Source organism: Zeus faber (assembly GCF_960531495.2).
Source record: "Zeus faber genome assembly, chromosome: 4".
Classification (NCBI taxonomy): Eukaryota; Metazoa; Chordata; class Actinopteri; order Zeiformes; family Zeidae; genus Zeus; species Zeus faber.
The window spans coordinates 8,235,353-8,251,299 of NC_137191.1; the positions used below are offsets into that span (position 1 = coordinate 8,235,353).

The 15,947-nt window shown below is 46.4% G+C and overlaps 1 protein-coding gene across 1 annotated transcript in view; it reads left to right on the forward strand.

The window, feature by feature from the left end:
* rims1b (regulating synaptic membrane exocytosis 1b) overlaps window positions 1–15,947 on the forward strand; it is a gene marked incomplete at its 5' end in the record, with an annotated part of 58,896 nt that overhangs the window by 18,818 nt on the left and 24,131 nt on the right. The window contains 7 exons of the mRNA XM_079999211.1: window positions 1,321–1,341; window positions 8,716–9,017; window positions 9,667–10,538; window positions 14,448–14,488; window positions 14,745–14,855; window positions 15,302–15,401; window positions 15,523–15,646. Of these exons, the coding sequence (XP_079855337.1) occupies window positions 1,321–1,341; window positions 8,716–9,017; window positions 9,667–10,538; window positions 14,448–14,488; window positions 14,745–14,855; window positions 15,302–15,401; window positions 15,523–15,646 (1,571 nt within the window). The remainder of the gene's footprint in view (window positions 1–1,320; window positions 1,342–8,715; window positions 9,018–9,666; window positions 10,539–14,447; window positions 14,489–14,744; window positions 14,856–15,301; window positions 15,402–15,522; window positions 15,647–15,947) is intronic.

Genomic DNA, 15,947 nt, shown 5'->3' on the forward strand with positions numbered 1-15,947 from the left:
TAATTTACACAATTAATACAGTTAATTTAATTTCATGAATTCCATTCTGTTTTCCGAAAAAAATAATTAAAAAACAACATTAAAAAAATATAAATAAAATAAAGAATAAATACCAAGAATGATATTTTCGGCCGTACTGTAGCACTACGCATTCTGGGTTGGATCGGCACATGAGGGGGTTGGAAAAATCAAAAGGTTTAGACAGACATATGGTCGAGCAAAGAGGTTTAGCACAGGCGAAGGTTGTGGAGTAATGTGTTCCGTGTTGCTTTGGCTGTCCCAATTCCCACCTCCCTGTGTGTCTGCGCTCAAGATCATGAGCCACGGCAAGGTCACGCCCAGCTGATTCCTACACGCTGCCGCTGCTTTACGCCGCCATGCTCTTTATTTAGCCACATGTCGCCCGCCTCGCCGCAGAATGCACCGAATAATACTTGTGTTTCAATTTTTTGGGGAGATGATTAACAAACCGTTGCACCATGCCCTGACTACCCCCCCCTCCCTTCTCCCTTTCTTTCTTCTCTTCACCCACCCCTTCACCACCCCGCCATCTCTGCACCTCCCCCTACTCCTGTTCACCTTTAACACCGTCTCCTTTTCCCTCCCCTCCCTCCCCTCTCTCTCTCCATCACTCCACCTCCTTTCGCCTCTTTCACTTCTTCTCAATGCTACCTGGACTGCATGCCGCAAAGGAGGACAAAGTGGTTAGCATCTTTTCTCTGTTCTCTCTGTGCCGTCTGATGTGATGTGTGTGCTCGCCCCGTTAAACAATAATAATAATAATTAACCCAAACCACATTGGCCGTTCGGGGCCGAGACCCCAGATCTCCGCCCCGCGTCGAATTTGGAGGCGGTGGTCTTCGGTGTCCGACAGCGTTGAGCTTCCGACTCATACGCGGCTGCAGTTGGTTCTCCTGTAATTTGCGGCCAAGCCACACCCGGGGACCACCGGTCTGACGGGACTTGATAAAATAGAATTTTTTTTTCGTTAGTAATGCGAGGTCCATCTTCTGCTGTCTAAAGCGATCGAAGCTCCACGTGTCAATTGGTTGTAGAAAAAGGAAGAAAGACCAACAGTGGCCGAGCTATTGGCCTTGGAACGGAGCCAGTGTCTGCAAATCCACCTATGGATTAGTGACTTAACTCAACAGAGGGAGCCCTGATAGTTCACGCTCGCCCTTCAGTTGTATTTTAAATCGTGCATCTCCAAAAGCGGGTTGAAGGCAAACGTGGCCAATGTGTCTTCTTCGGCGGATTTTGTCCAAAGGTTTTCAATTTGACTAATTGTTTTTCTATTATGTGTCTCCTTCCCTTGCAAAGTGTCTCATAGTGAAGGACAGGGTAAGACCTGCTGGATCACAGAGTTTCTGCATGGGTCACTATTCTAGTCCCTACCAGCCCTCCCCACACTGTCCAACACCACACACACACACACACACACACTCACAGATACATGTGCGCACGAGCGTGCACGCACACACACACACACACACACACACACACGCACGCACACACACACACACACACACACACACACACACACACACACACACACACACACACATTTTGGGTCTGTAGTCATTGACATTTTCAGAACACAAACCCAGGATCCAGGATGGGTTTGCCAAAGCTATCCATGTGAATGAGTGGTCAGAGGAGGTGGTGGTCCTGGTGGTCCTGGGGGTCCTGGTGCTCCTGGACCAATATCTCTATTCTGAGAAGGTCGATGAATACAGACTCCCAACATCATCTGGGGACGGTGCAAAGCATGAGCTGTGTCGTACATAGGCTGAATGGAAGTGGAATCCCTCAACCTTCCTTATTTCCCCCTCGCCCCTCTTCCCATGGCGGTGGGCATTGCTGTGCTGGAGGCCTTTTCGTCATTTTAGTTTTTAAGTTGGCGACAAAATTGGGCGTGGGCGGGGAAATTGGCTTTTTTTAGCTGGAACGTGTAAAAAAAAATAAAGCACTCTTACTTAAGGACCCTCGATCTGAATGCAGAGCGAATGCGCACTCATGCCCGTGCATGCTTTCCCCTGCCTGTGTGCTTGAGACCAGACCAGCCGAGCCATGGGGAGACGGGTCGGGTCAAGGTACATGTCCCAATTTGTCCACTTATCACCTTCTGTTGATGCTCGTTCACCCCAAACGTTCTCGCCATGTTGCTTAAGATGACCGTCACGGTGGCCACAGGGAACACCAGTTATAGTGATGGAAGATGGAAGTCTCGGATGTGGACATATAATTTACAAGCGCAGGTTGGGAGGACTCCCGTGTTCTTCTGTTGGAGTCACGATAACGGAACGGGGCATAATTCACATAGTCCCGTCAGAACTAAACTTACGTTGCACTAGCCCTGGCCATTATGAGAATCCAATGGCGAGAATACAAGAGTGCCTCCTCTTCTATTTTCAATTTTGTACTTGCCACACAATATGACAAAAATAGTTTCCCTTGAACTAAAGGACAGGCAGTGAGAAATTATATTCGTACTATCACAAACATATGATTTAGAAGAAAGGGCGCTCTTGTCAATAAGTTCAAAATAAGCAAACCTGTAGTGCTAAAAGTGACGGACCAATACTTTTCAGGGTGCCACGGCATCTACAGAACTTGGCCATCATCCCACAATTTGTGTGTAGGTGGCACAAAGTTGGTTTTATTCTGTGTACTTGGCGTGGTTTGGCATTAATGCTGTGTTGTATAAATTGTGTCAGTGTTCCTAAATATGAGAGGTGTTGGTCAGACTGGGGCACAATTGTCGGGAACATCGTTTTGGTGATCCTGCGCGACGGGGCTGAGGTGGAAAATCCGGGCTCAGAAAGTCAAACAACCCAGAGGTCCAACTGACGAGTGGAATACGACGATCGGTTAACGGCCGAGGCAAAAACATGGCAGGGGCTTTTTCTCCCTGAACCTGGGGTTTTCCACTTCTGCAAAGAAGTCAGCTGGATTGTGCTTAATGGCAAATCCAGATGGTTGACTCAGAATGCTGGAGACCACTTTACCTCCTGAACCTGGACTGTCTCTGCTTGTAAGTCTCTTACCTTTGCGGGGCGTTCCAAAGATGGTGCCCAAATCTGCCGTCCATGGTGTCTGGCCCAAAAGAAAAAGATTCGCTTTTCAGCCGCAGTAACTATTGCGAGACAACCACGCCTTAAACAATTTTTAAATGGTGTTATATATTTACATACAATCTAATGTTTATGAATAAAGTGCCGTGCAGTGGTGCTTTAGCTCAAGTGGGTTCTGCTCTTCCATACATCAGCCTGTTAATTAAATGTTTGTTTATGCGTCTTTAATATTGGACCCAGATGGCGTCCAGAGACCTAACAAACGAGCGACAATCTGTCTCTTGGAGGAGCAGTGCTGCCTCCCCGTGGAGGTCCAAACTTGGCTGGTTTCTATTAGAGTCTACACACACACACGCACACATACTGTACACATACACACTCGCGCACACACTCGACACATACTGTACACAGTTGCAGAGACAGTACATATCAGAATTCACAGACTGTATGTGCAGAGAGACACCAACAACTAAACAACTAAATGCATTTTTCATCTGAAGTCAATGAGAAAACCTGGACAATAACCCAAACCCGTATAAAATCGCTGGGGCATCTGCTGCTCTTTTCTTTGTATAACGGATATGGCGACCATTGACTGGCATAGAAAAGACTCGTTTAAGAAAAATGCACCAAATTAAGAACATTATTTTGCAGGTTGCATTTTGTTTGCAGACATTACTAATATTCTCCCACTTCCTCTTGATAATAATAATAATTATATTATTATTATTATTATTATTATTATTATAATAATAATAATAATAATAATATAGCTGCAGGCAGCAATACACAGGTTCAGTTTAGTCGTGTTTGGTACAAAAATGGCAATCTTCAGAAATTAAAAGAAACTGTTTACAACTTAAGCAAAAGTTGTCAAAAAAACAATATTTATAAAGATCAGCGTATGTAATAGTTTTAGTACAAAAACAAGCCTATTTTCAGGAAGGTAAATAAATCAGTTATTCACCTTTATTTTCTGTTTTAACAACTTTTTTCAACTTTCATAATATTAGTCACCGTCCTCCAACGGTCCTTCGAACTTCCTGCTGTGTGCAAAACGCCTTCTGTGACCGATTATAGTTTTCTGGGTTTTGTGAAACGCAGCACGAGTTACAGTTTTCCAAACGCAGCATCGGCGCAGGTTGTTTGTGACAGCTGTGCGGTCCACAGGGCGCAAGTCACTGGATGCGAATGGCTTCCGAGAGACGAAGCTTTGACTTATGTGACTTCGGATGATGATGTCACAAAGAGTCCCGCTCCTGAAACCTAAAACAGAACCTGGTTCTATCGAGACCTCAACCATGTCTGTGTGTACTGCGGTTGCTGTGTTTCAGATACTTTTAGTCCGAAAAACGGCAAAAAGATAAATAATAATAAATATCCGGGTAAAAACAATAGGGTTCCAGCCCTGTGGGCTGGACCCCTAATAATAGTAATGAAAAACAATAATAGCTGTAGTAGTTCCTCCTCGGCCTTGGCCCCTGTGTACAGAATGCCTTTGGCTGGCTTGTACAGTTGATCTACCGGCTTAGAAGAACCAGGGCATTACGTCTGATGTGGTCATCTTTCTTCCCGCCATTCCAGCTCTCCCATTCTCTGAACGAGGCCAGTTTTTTTGGCGAGAGCTCCCGCATACATTTTTCGTGTCAGGGAGGGATGGATGGCCGGGTCCCCTGAGCGCCCGCACTGAACCCCCCGCCACCACCTTCCCCCACCGTCCGCCCGGCGCCATCTATTCCACCCGTTTAAAGGAAAAGCTGACGTTCACATAATTCCCATCCAAACACGACAAGTTATTCGCTGTTGAGTTCTGTCCTCGACGAGGCCGTCCCCGTCAGATCAACGGGGCGGAGGCGGTGGTGGAGCAGCTCCCCCCCTTGATGGATGGGGCTTGGGCGGTGTCTCCATTCGTCTCGTCAGTCTGGTTTGTCAGCTGAGAGGAGAGGGGAGGGGAAGACAAAGGCAAAGGAAAAGGATCAAGAAAAGAAAAGACGGATGCCAAAAGAAAAGTGTAAAGGAGGAGAAATTGGGGATCTCGGTGGAATGTTTCAGGTTCTGAGGCCCAAGTACGATTCTGCGATGAGGACCAGGCTTTTTACAGCGGACGATTTACCGGACGATACCATCCCTCATAAATGTCTGAATCATAATGTTGTTTGCTATTACCGTTTTCTCTCTCTCTCTCTCTCTCTCTCCCTATCTCTCCTCCGTCTCTTTCTTCGATGTGTGTGCTCCCATAAACGCCAAACTCACCTCTCACATTTTGTTAAGTAGAATTAGGTCGACATTTTTACATTGGTAATGATGGCATAGCTTACACTCACAGCACATTTTCTTTTTCTGTCTTATAAAACACACAGACACACAGAAACAGACACACACACACACACACACACACACACACACACACACACACACACACACAGGCACACACACTGTTCTCACCCACAGTCAGTCGCCCACGCTGAACATGTCGAGGGGAGAAGCTTTCATGATTATCTGCACAGTACATGGACACACACACACACACACACACACACACACACACGCACACACACACACACATGGCATGGCAGTTCCCTGGATGAGATGAACTGGAGGTGACACTTGAGTGGGCTGCCTCTGCAGCGAGGAAGCCCGATTGGCCCGATTGGCCCTATCGGCCGAGGCGCCGACATCCCACTCTGTTCCAGTAACAAACCCTTCTGCGAATACATGTGTCACACACTGTGGACCGGGGCCTGTAAACACAATTACATGTCAAGGCAAAAAGCTGTCATGCACGTTCATTCTGCACATACTGTACACACACACACACACACACACACACACACACACACACACACAGAATCATGTAATTCCTACTTGCACTACCCAGGGACACAGGAATACACAACAGCTCTGCCTGAGGATTAATATGTGTGTTTGCCTTTGTGTGTATGTGTGTACAGTATGTGTGTGTGTGTGTGTGTGTCATTTATTTGGTTCTTTGTCATTTACGCTGTGACTCTACCCCACCCCCATCCAACAGTATAGGCATTAGAGCTTGTGTGGGCGTGGTTGTCTACGGTTTGGAGAAAAAAAAAAAAGCTTCCTGGGCAGCGTTACATGATGCGCTCGCCGCCGCGTCTTCTCATCCAGGGATTTAACCGGGGATTCTTTCGAACAGCGGCAGCGCGGTGAGGGTAGACCCCGAAGGCCGTCGACACACACCGCGCATCCGTGGTCCCTGTCGACTGTCGACTGTGAGGCTGCCAGTCCGTCGTTGAAAGCCGCTGTGGATGTGGCCGTGCGGGCAAAGCAATCCCACCATCTAAACTCAGGTGTAATCTGGGGTGGGGGGTCAGCTGCCCTGGTTTTATAAATATATTTATATATATATAGGGTACCTTATATTCTTGCATGACCCATAATATGCTGGAGGAGTAATCACTAACCTGGAGGGAGAGAAGGGGCTTAAAAGTGATGTATGTGTAGCCGGTATCGCCGGCCGATGATGAGTTGAATAATAACGAGGAGCTGAAGGGATTACAGACCACTGCTAATCTGTGGCCCCTCCGCCAGGGTAAAGAGGTGGAGAGAGAGACAGAGGAACGAGAGAGAGAGAGAGAGAGAGAGAGAGAGAGAGAGAGAGAGAGAGCGGGAGAGAGGGAAGGAGAGAAACAGAGAGCCGGTGTAGTGTGTGGCCGGGCTCCGGACCAACAGCTGTGGGCCATGCGCGCAGCTGATTTACTTCAGATTAGACTGGACATGCGCCAGCCAGGATTCAATCAGGCCGCGATGAATGTGCTTTGGCGCGCTAAAAGCTAACCGCTAAGCGACGAGCCGTCGAGCCCGGCCTGCCGGCTGTCAAGGAGGGACATTTTTAACTTTCTGAAGGTTCCCGATGTGTTTTGCGTACAACGGGAGCCGCGGCTTTATGCTGGAATACCGGGCGTGTTTTTCCGCCGCTCTGGATTTTATCTCCAAACCATCAGGATTATGCGTACGGGGGAGATGAACACCGGTTCCACATTATGATGGGGTGTGATTGTCAATAGCCATGGCTAAATGTAAGTACAGGTTCTTTGCGATCATCCAATGTGACGATCTTCAGCATCTTAAACTTAACTTTAAAGATAAAGAAAATATGTTTTTTTTCCGACTGTATGTGCTTGTGGTGCTTGGCCGATCTCCCCGTCATCAAAATCCCAAGGCACATGCACAAAATGTAGGAAATAGATCCTATTTACAGAGGAAATTGGGATGTCGCCTCTGCCTCCTGCTCTCTCGTTCAAATGATGAAAGATGAAAATCTTTGGAAATGACTTCTCATGTTTGTCTGATTGGGACAGAATACGACGTAGTATTTCTTTATTAAAAGTCTTGTCAACACAAGTGCTGAATCTCAAATCATCATTTCTTTTAAATTGATTACCAGGACATTACTAGCAACAGCTACTAACTGGTTCTGTTCTCTAGGTTGTGCATGTTTTGAATAACAACAGTGCAGTGCACCATGCGGTGCACCTTTACTTCATCACTGCTCCGTCAGGTCTCACGCCTGCGTCAGAAAATGTTCTGGCCGGGGGCCCCCGCATCTTCAAGGCCCCTTCAGCTTTCAGGGAACTGTTCCATGGTTTCCATCTCAAGGACAAGCTACTTCCATTGATTTAATAGGGGATAAATACAGTTAAAATAGCATATGTGCGGCGAAAAAGCATGACTTTCTATTTTCTATTCTATGTTCATATAAGTGTACACTCATTGGCCACTTGTTACACCCGCTCTTTAACAGCTCCAGCTCCAAATGAGCTCCTCTCATATGTGAAGCACGCTGACACGTTGATGACGTTTTTGTGGATGATTGACCAAACATTTAAATTGGTAAAACATGTGGTCTAGCCGACTTTAGTATAGTTGTTGAGACCAGGCGCGGTGGTTCCACTGTCTCAGAATAGATCCAGAGGAAGCAGTCAGCAGCAGTTCGGTGGGCAATTCTATCTATTCCATCGAGTCTGTCAGAACGGCCGCAAACGCTCAAGTAACGTCCGTTTGCGACGGTGGTGTGCAGAGAGGCATCTCTAAACACACACACACAGACACACACATAGTAGATTGGAAAGTCACGGCCTCTCCAATTGCGCCGCAACATGCGGATAAATTAACAGCGCAAACCCATGGATCCACTCTGCCTTGTGTCCACGATACTAGAGTAGGGGGGCAGTCAGGGTGTGGGTAATGTTTTCTTGGTGCACACAATGCCCCCTTACAGCGTACTGTAGCTACACATTGTTTTGGACCATGTGCCTCCTTTTTTGACCCTGTCAAAAAGCGTGCATTATCTAAAGCGCCACAACAATTCAGTTTACTCCGGTGGCCTGAACAGTCCCAGGATCCCCAACCCTAGAGAGCAGGATGATGCTATTGAGCAAGCGGGGGGCCAAAATACCTACAGCACAGGAAGGAATGTTTCCAGAACCTTATTGAATCCATGTTGCAAAGAAAACAGGCTGTTCTGGAGTCAAAAGGGCATCCTTCCTGGTATTGGACTGGTGTACCTCATCAAGTGGCCACTGAGTTTGTATTTGTTTTGTTACTTTTTGGTGAAGTGCAGCTTGTTCTCGCCTGCCTAACTCCTGCCCTCCTCTCGGTTTTGTAGGTAATGTGGGTATGCAACCTCTGCCGTAAGCAACAGGAGATACTCACTAAATCGGGAGAATGGTTTTCTGGGCCGGGGGTGCGCCCCGTGCGACTGGGCGCTACCCTGAAGGACCCGGGCGTGGGGGGTGAAGCCCCACGGGACAGGAAGCTGGTTCGCTCCAGATCCCAGGCCCCTCCCTCCAGCACCAACGCCAACTCCTCTGCACCAGACGGTGCACACCCCGCTGGTTCCGTTCCTGCCACCAAAGGCGCCGACACCATGCCCACTTCACGCTCCCAGAGCGAGCCGCCTCGAGACAAGTAAGGCATCAAGATCAAGATCCTCCTCATATCGCTGTTAATAGATGCCATTTCCCACGCTGCATCTTGTGATGCATTGTAAGTCATCAAATTATTTCTCAGCTCGTCTGAACCTGTACGTTATGCATTTTTTCTTTTAGTTGACAGCATTTCCGTTACAGACAACTAAGGGTGTTGATCTTGTTGCTGAGATTTAAGATTTGATGGAAGGGGTACAAACACTGCAAGATCAAGGCGGTTGTTATATGATATCTTGGCTCCAACCTGTTTTTTTAATCCCTGGGAGTCTAACGCGAGAGGAGCTCTGTCTGTCATAGCTTAGCCGGTGCAGATGCAAGGTCACATGTACAAATCACGGTCGGTTTGGTTTCAATCTGTTCATCTTCATCTGAAATAATTCTGCCTTGTTTTATGTTGTTCTGTACATTCATGCATTTTTTAGAGGGGTAACATTCTATCCAAATGTAGTATAGTACGTACTACATGTCGAGGCTGTTCCTTTTGTAGTTTTCTCTTTTATGCCGCACAAACATCAGCTTTTTCCAATAACATACCCTTGTGGATTTTCTACACTAGATAATGCATGTTTTGCATAATTTTAAATTGTTCCTAATTATAGAATTTTTTTCTCTTGTCCCCCCTCCCCTAGGAAGCGGCCAGTATCCCTACATGAGCAGAATGGGAAGGTGAGCATGGGTCGCGGTAGTGGTCGGAGGCAGGCGGGGAAGCTGCCGGCTCAGTTGTCCCTGGACGAACGGCCGAGCCACGGGGAGCGAGGGGGAGAGCGGCGGGGCGGAGAGAGCCAGAGACTGGAGAAAATCCATTCCCAGGACTACGAGGACGAGAAAGAAGACTTTGATCGGGAGCAGAGAGAGCGCCAGCGACGCGAAGAGGAGTTCCAGGCTCGTTACCGCAGCGACCCCAACCTGGCACGCTACCCAGTCAAGCCCCAGAAGGAGGAGCAGGAGATGCGCATGCACGCCAAGGTGTCCAAGGTTCGCCATGAACGACGACACAGCGATTTGGCCATCAATGAGGTTGGACTAGGTCCTGGCGAAGGAGTAGGTGGAGGAGGTAACGCGGGGGAAGTGCCGCAAAACCGTCTGGGCAGGAGGGTCACGGGTGGAGAGGGAGAGGGAAAGGCCCTCTCAGAAAACCACCGTGCGTACTCGGTGGATAGGACCGTGGGGGTAACAGGGCCTGCACCTGTTAGTGGCAGCACAAGAATGGGGCCCCACCCGGGGGGAGTAGTGTCTCCGGACTGGAGCTCAAACAAGGGCCACCAGGAGCCCGGCACAACTCGGACACCGAGGGAAAAAGGCAGGGACAGCCTGCTGAGGAAGGACTCGCAGAGCTCGGATCAGTCGGAGTCTTTGAGGCCGCCCCCTCCGCGGCCCTACAAGAGCAAGCGCGGCGTCAACAAGAGGCAGATGTCCATCAGCAGCTCAGAGGAGGAGGGCGGCTCCACGCCCGAGTACACCAGCTGCGAGGACGTGGACATGGAGAGTGTCAGCGAGAAAGGTCAGTCAGACAGCTGTGCTCACTCCGCTAGCTAACCGGGCTAAATCTCCCCCGTCTTACGTACCTCACGCCACTGTTCCCGCTTCATCCCTTCACCCATGAGATGCCTTCCCTTCTTGTAGCCGCTGTTACATTTCCGACATTTTCAGCCTCCTTTTATCACCAATCACCAACGGTTCGATGATTGTAGATGGTTGATTCCGGTCCGGCTCAAGCACAAAAAAGTATTTTATTCCTTTTCCAAGTCATGTGGGATAAGACTGTAATCACATTATCTTCAAGAGCGCATCAACACTCAACGACAATGGCATGACAGCGTTGGCAAAGGAGTCGTGACTTTGATGCTGTATTTGTCACCTGAGGGACGACGATGCCTATACCTTCAGTTTATACACCCAGGGGGTTGTAGGAAAGTGGCTCATGCTTAATATTTGACTACATATTGAATATCCAGGTATAGTGACAAAATATATTATCGAGAAAGCCATGTCCCTGTGATTGCGGCTTGTGGCATTTAATAAAAAACACCTTGAGCTATCATCAAATAAACAGTTTGTTAAAGAAATAAAAAGGTTCCAAAATGAGGCTTGGGCAGACAGTTAACTATCGACGTTTGTCGCATTACCAAGACATACAGTAAACGCTGGGATCGGATGCAGGGTGTAGTATCCGGCACCAACACAGCTCCGTCCCTGTCTGATATCTACACCTCGCTGCTGTGGCTAAACCCCGTTGCTCTCGGGACAGCTATTTATTTGGAAAGGCCCCGTGATTTAGGGCAGCAGATTTGTGGAATTAGGTCAGTGGCTCGCTTGCTGCGTAACGCGTCCGAAGCAGCCGGCTGCACCGGCGACGATAGACCACTGGATGGGGGAGAATTGGGTGGAGGGTGGGCGCTGTCGGCGCTCTCTCCCCAGCCTTCCTGGCGCTTTGAAGCTCGTCGCCGCGTCGGCCAAAATTCTTTGCGGTCGGCAAACCGTAGGGTCTCAGATCACAGGGAGGTAATAGGTAGAGTTAGCCATGATCTGTCCGTTTATCTCTCTCGCCGCTCACATACAGTAAGGGGCCTGTTCCAGATATTTTAATCCAGATTATTGTAACTCAGGGAACGGTAATGGGTAGATGGTGTGGATTCGGATTATTAGCTGTTTTAAACACTTGCGCTTGATGGTGCATTAAACAGGATGTCTCCTTGACCGTATCCTCTGGAGCAGGGGTCTCAAACTACAGGCCCGGGGGCCCGCAAATACATTTTTATTTAATTTTTCAAATGTTTAATTGATCTATTAAACATTACTATACTATTACTATTACATTTTCAGATTTTAAAACACAATAAAATATAATATAACAACGTTTTTTATTTATTTGATTTATATGATCTATTTTGCTTTCATTTAATTTGATTTAATTTGTTATTACATTTTGATTGATTCATTCAATTACGTATGTTGAATTATATGTATTTATTAATTATTTATTTAAAAAAATATATATTTTCAGGCCATTCACCAAGGCTCACTGTAAATAAACAAAAAGTTTGTTTATTTTTCCAGTTAGTTTTCCCTTGATGTCCATTGTAGCCCCCTTACGAGGAGACACCCTGGCCAGCAGCCCCCAGGTAGTTAGCTGCTCTGGAGGTTTTGCGGGGTGCACCTACAGTACTACAGAGAATACAACAATGAAGTAGTCAAGTTCCTGTTAGTAGACAAAATCCAACAGAATTTGGATTGAAGATTGGGAGAGAATAAATCCTAGCTTGTTAGAGTAATAAAAAAACACTAAATCACGTAAGTGCATTTTAACATGTCTGTACGTATTTGATATTATGATACGCCTTCCTCCTGAGTTTGATTTAAACTTTTTTTGGTCATCGTCATGCATTGAAAATGTCCCTTGTTAAACACTTTGGCCCCGCCCTGATACACATTGATTGGAAATTGTATCCAAGTAAAGAAGACTCCGCTCCCATTCTCCCGCTTTTGCAATCTTTCTACAGTTTTGTGATTTTTGCAAATGTATTATATATTTATTAGTCTAGATAAAATTCCATCTTGTCAAAGAAGCTGGTGGTTACTGTATTTTGAGGATTCCCTTTATTAATCCCAGTGGGGATTTTTTTTTTAACCAATTAACCTCATGAAACTGGAGACTACAGTATAAGCCAATGTTATGTGTAAATAGGGATAGTCTGACATCATGCAGCCCGGGACTGCACTAATCTGGTTACACACATTTGAGATGTATTGGATTTGTTAAAATTTTAAAACATTTCCAAAGATTGGTTTGTGTCAGGTCAAATACATTCAAATATAAAAAATAACTCACCACATTTGTTGTAGGCTAATATTGTATGCAGTGAAAATTGATTAAAAAAATGCGTTAATGGGTAGGGATGATATAAGGAATGCATTTAAGCGCTAGGACAGTGTTCAAGCTTTTGAATAACAACGTTCCATTTTATTGTCACAGGAGTAGAAAATACCAGGTGCATAAGGTGAATTTGTTTTTCTTTTTTTGCCCAATCCGTGGGCTGAGCCAACCATTCCAGGCGGCTGCTTCTGTAATGAAGAGCAGTAGTTTAGGAATAATAATCTACTCTGTGTACTGGATATTCCTGGGAAACAAAAGAACTGAACAGGCTTACGTTGCATTTTCAGCTGCAGAGTCAGCATTAAGTGCTCCTAATACGCTGGTTCGGATTTCAGATTACAATCAGCATCCAGCAGCAGCCACATCCATTAAAAACTAGGGCTGCCTTCCCCCGACAAAAGATTTTCCTAGTCGACTAGTAGACGTCAGTTCAAGCGATTAGTCGACTAGTCGTTGTATGTTTATGTTGTTGATGATTATACTGTATGTTTTTGGGGCATCAGTAAATGGTTTAAGTTCCAGGGCTGAGAAAGAATGCTATATCTTACATTGTTATCACTGAGCTACATTACAGATATATATATAAAACCTAATAACCAGCCTTTAAAATATATATTTAATATACAAGTGCTGCATGCACAAAGAGAGCATGTTAATTACATCAAAGCCGCTCATCAAAAGTTTTTTTTAATCAGTAACATCAACACAATAACTTATAACCAGCCTTTAAAATATAAATTTAATTTCCAATGTTCCGGTGAATAACCGGAACCAATAAAAAAAACAATAAAAAAACTTGGTCGACAAAGACTCATTTGGTTCCATCCCATATTTACTGTCCTGGTTGTTTTTGTCCGTTGCCAATGACGCGCTCCATCATGTTCAGTTTTCTTTTCTTGTCTGTGGAACCACAAACACAGGACGACTACGCACATTTCCACATTCCCTTTCAGTTTATACTTTCTCATTCCATGTGGTTAAACCATATTCCCTGTTCTGGATGACGGCCAGGGACTTCTCACCTGTTTCGCACTCACATTAAAGTCCCTTAAAGTCCTTGGAGTGCCTCTAATTCCCAGCGGAGACGTGGCGGCGTGGCTGTGTTTTTGGCATGGAGCCCCATGGCTCTCAGGCTGCTCTGGCCTGATGTGGGTGCAGTCGGTTCCATCTGTCCCCGGCAAAGATCCACGTCCTTGTCCCCATCCAAGCCTTGCTAACTATGCCTTTCTCACACCTTCTCCCTCTCACCTTCAATCACCGTGACAATTCCATCATTCCCATTTTTAACTTTGTTATATTTGTATTGGTTGTTAATTCGTCCAGTTTTGTGTGAATAAGTTCGGCTGATCGCAGCTGTGGTCCTTTGTCCGTAGTTTCCCCGGTCAGCTGAAGGTATTCTCTCAATAATGCATCAATTTAAAACATTCCGATGATGCCGATCAATAACTCTGGTTGACTTTTCCTTTGCGTTTTGAGTCTAACAGCCCTCTCTCTCTCTCTCTCTCTCTCTCTCTCACTCTGTCTCACTCTTTGCAGGTGATTGGGATTGCTATCCTCTCGATCCTGCTGTGTGGCATGTAAGTTTCACCGGAAAGGCGACATATTTGGGTCATTAATTCGCCAACTTTGCATCGACTGTCTTTATTCAGAGGTGTGAACTCTGTCTCACGCATGCACACACGCACTCACACTCACACACACACTCACACACACGCACACACACACACACACACACACGCACGCGCGTGCACACACACACACGGACGCACACACACACACTTCACTTTCTTCCCTTCTCCCTTGTTTCCATCCCTGACTCCCTCTCTCTGGCAGCACCCGGTGACGTGGCAGCCGTCCAAGGAGGGCGACCACCTGATTGGACGCATCACTCTGAGCAAGAGGTCGGCGATGCCACGCGAGGCCGGATCCCTGCTCGGCCTCAAGGTAGGAGGATCAAAAACCTGCATTTTACGACTAAAGTCCTGAATCCAAACTTTGTGACTGATGTTATAACTTTATTGGACTGTTATGTTTGTTATTTTCCATTCATTTATTGTATATTTTTAGGCATGTTGTCATCTATCTGCCTGTCTGTCTGTCTGTCTGTCTGTCTGTCTGTCTGTCTGTCTGTCTGTCTGTCTGTCTATCCATCTATCTTTACGCCTGTCTGTCTATCCATCTACCTATCTGTCTGTCTATCCATCTGTCTGTCTGTCTGTCTGTCTTTTTGTCTGTCTATCATCCATCCATCTATCTATCCGTCTGTCTGTCTCTCTGTCTATCTCTCTGTCTGTCTGTCTGTCTGTCTGTCTGTCTGTCTGTCTGTCTTTCTATCTATCATGGCAGAATGGAGGGAAATACTTTTCTATTTTTCTACTTATTTGTTTCAGGTGGTGGGAGGGAAGATGACGGAGATGGGGAGACTGGGGGCCTTCATCACTAAAGTTAAAAAAGGCAGTTTGGCCGATGTTGTGGGACATCTTAGAGCAGGTAGGATGTGAAGAGGGGTGGACTGAGCGAATTCACAAAATGACCAAACTGTGTTTACATCGGCATGAAGCCACAGCTCTGCCGTCTCTAAAACTGTGCGCGTCGGCCATCTCTGCTCCAGGGGACGAGGTGTTGCAGTGGAATGGGAAGTCGTTGCCGGGAGCAACCAAGAAAGAGGTGTACAACATCATCCTGGAATCCAAGGCCGCGCCTCAAGTAGAGATTGTCGTTTCCCGGCCAATCGGGTAAATTTTAACATGCGATAGAACATTAGGGATAGGCCTTTCTGAGGGCGTGTCTCAGAGATGTTTGAGGATTTGATTCGATGTCGTGATATTCAGTGTTTCAAATGGCCTCCTTGCCTTTTACCCAGGTTTTCTCCTCAGGCAACAATTATAAAATACTCGAGTGGAAGTATGTGAGTGCATTTGCCTGCTTGCTCTTCCTTTAATAATCCTCTAACATGATACTGGGATCGCTTGTCAAGAGCCTTTCCCTCATGATTTGTCAAAAAGTGCTCTTGTCCCTTATAAATAATATATGATG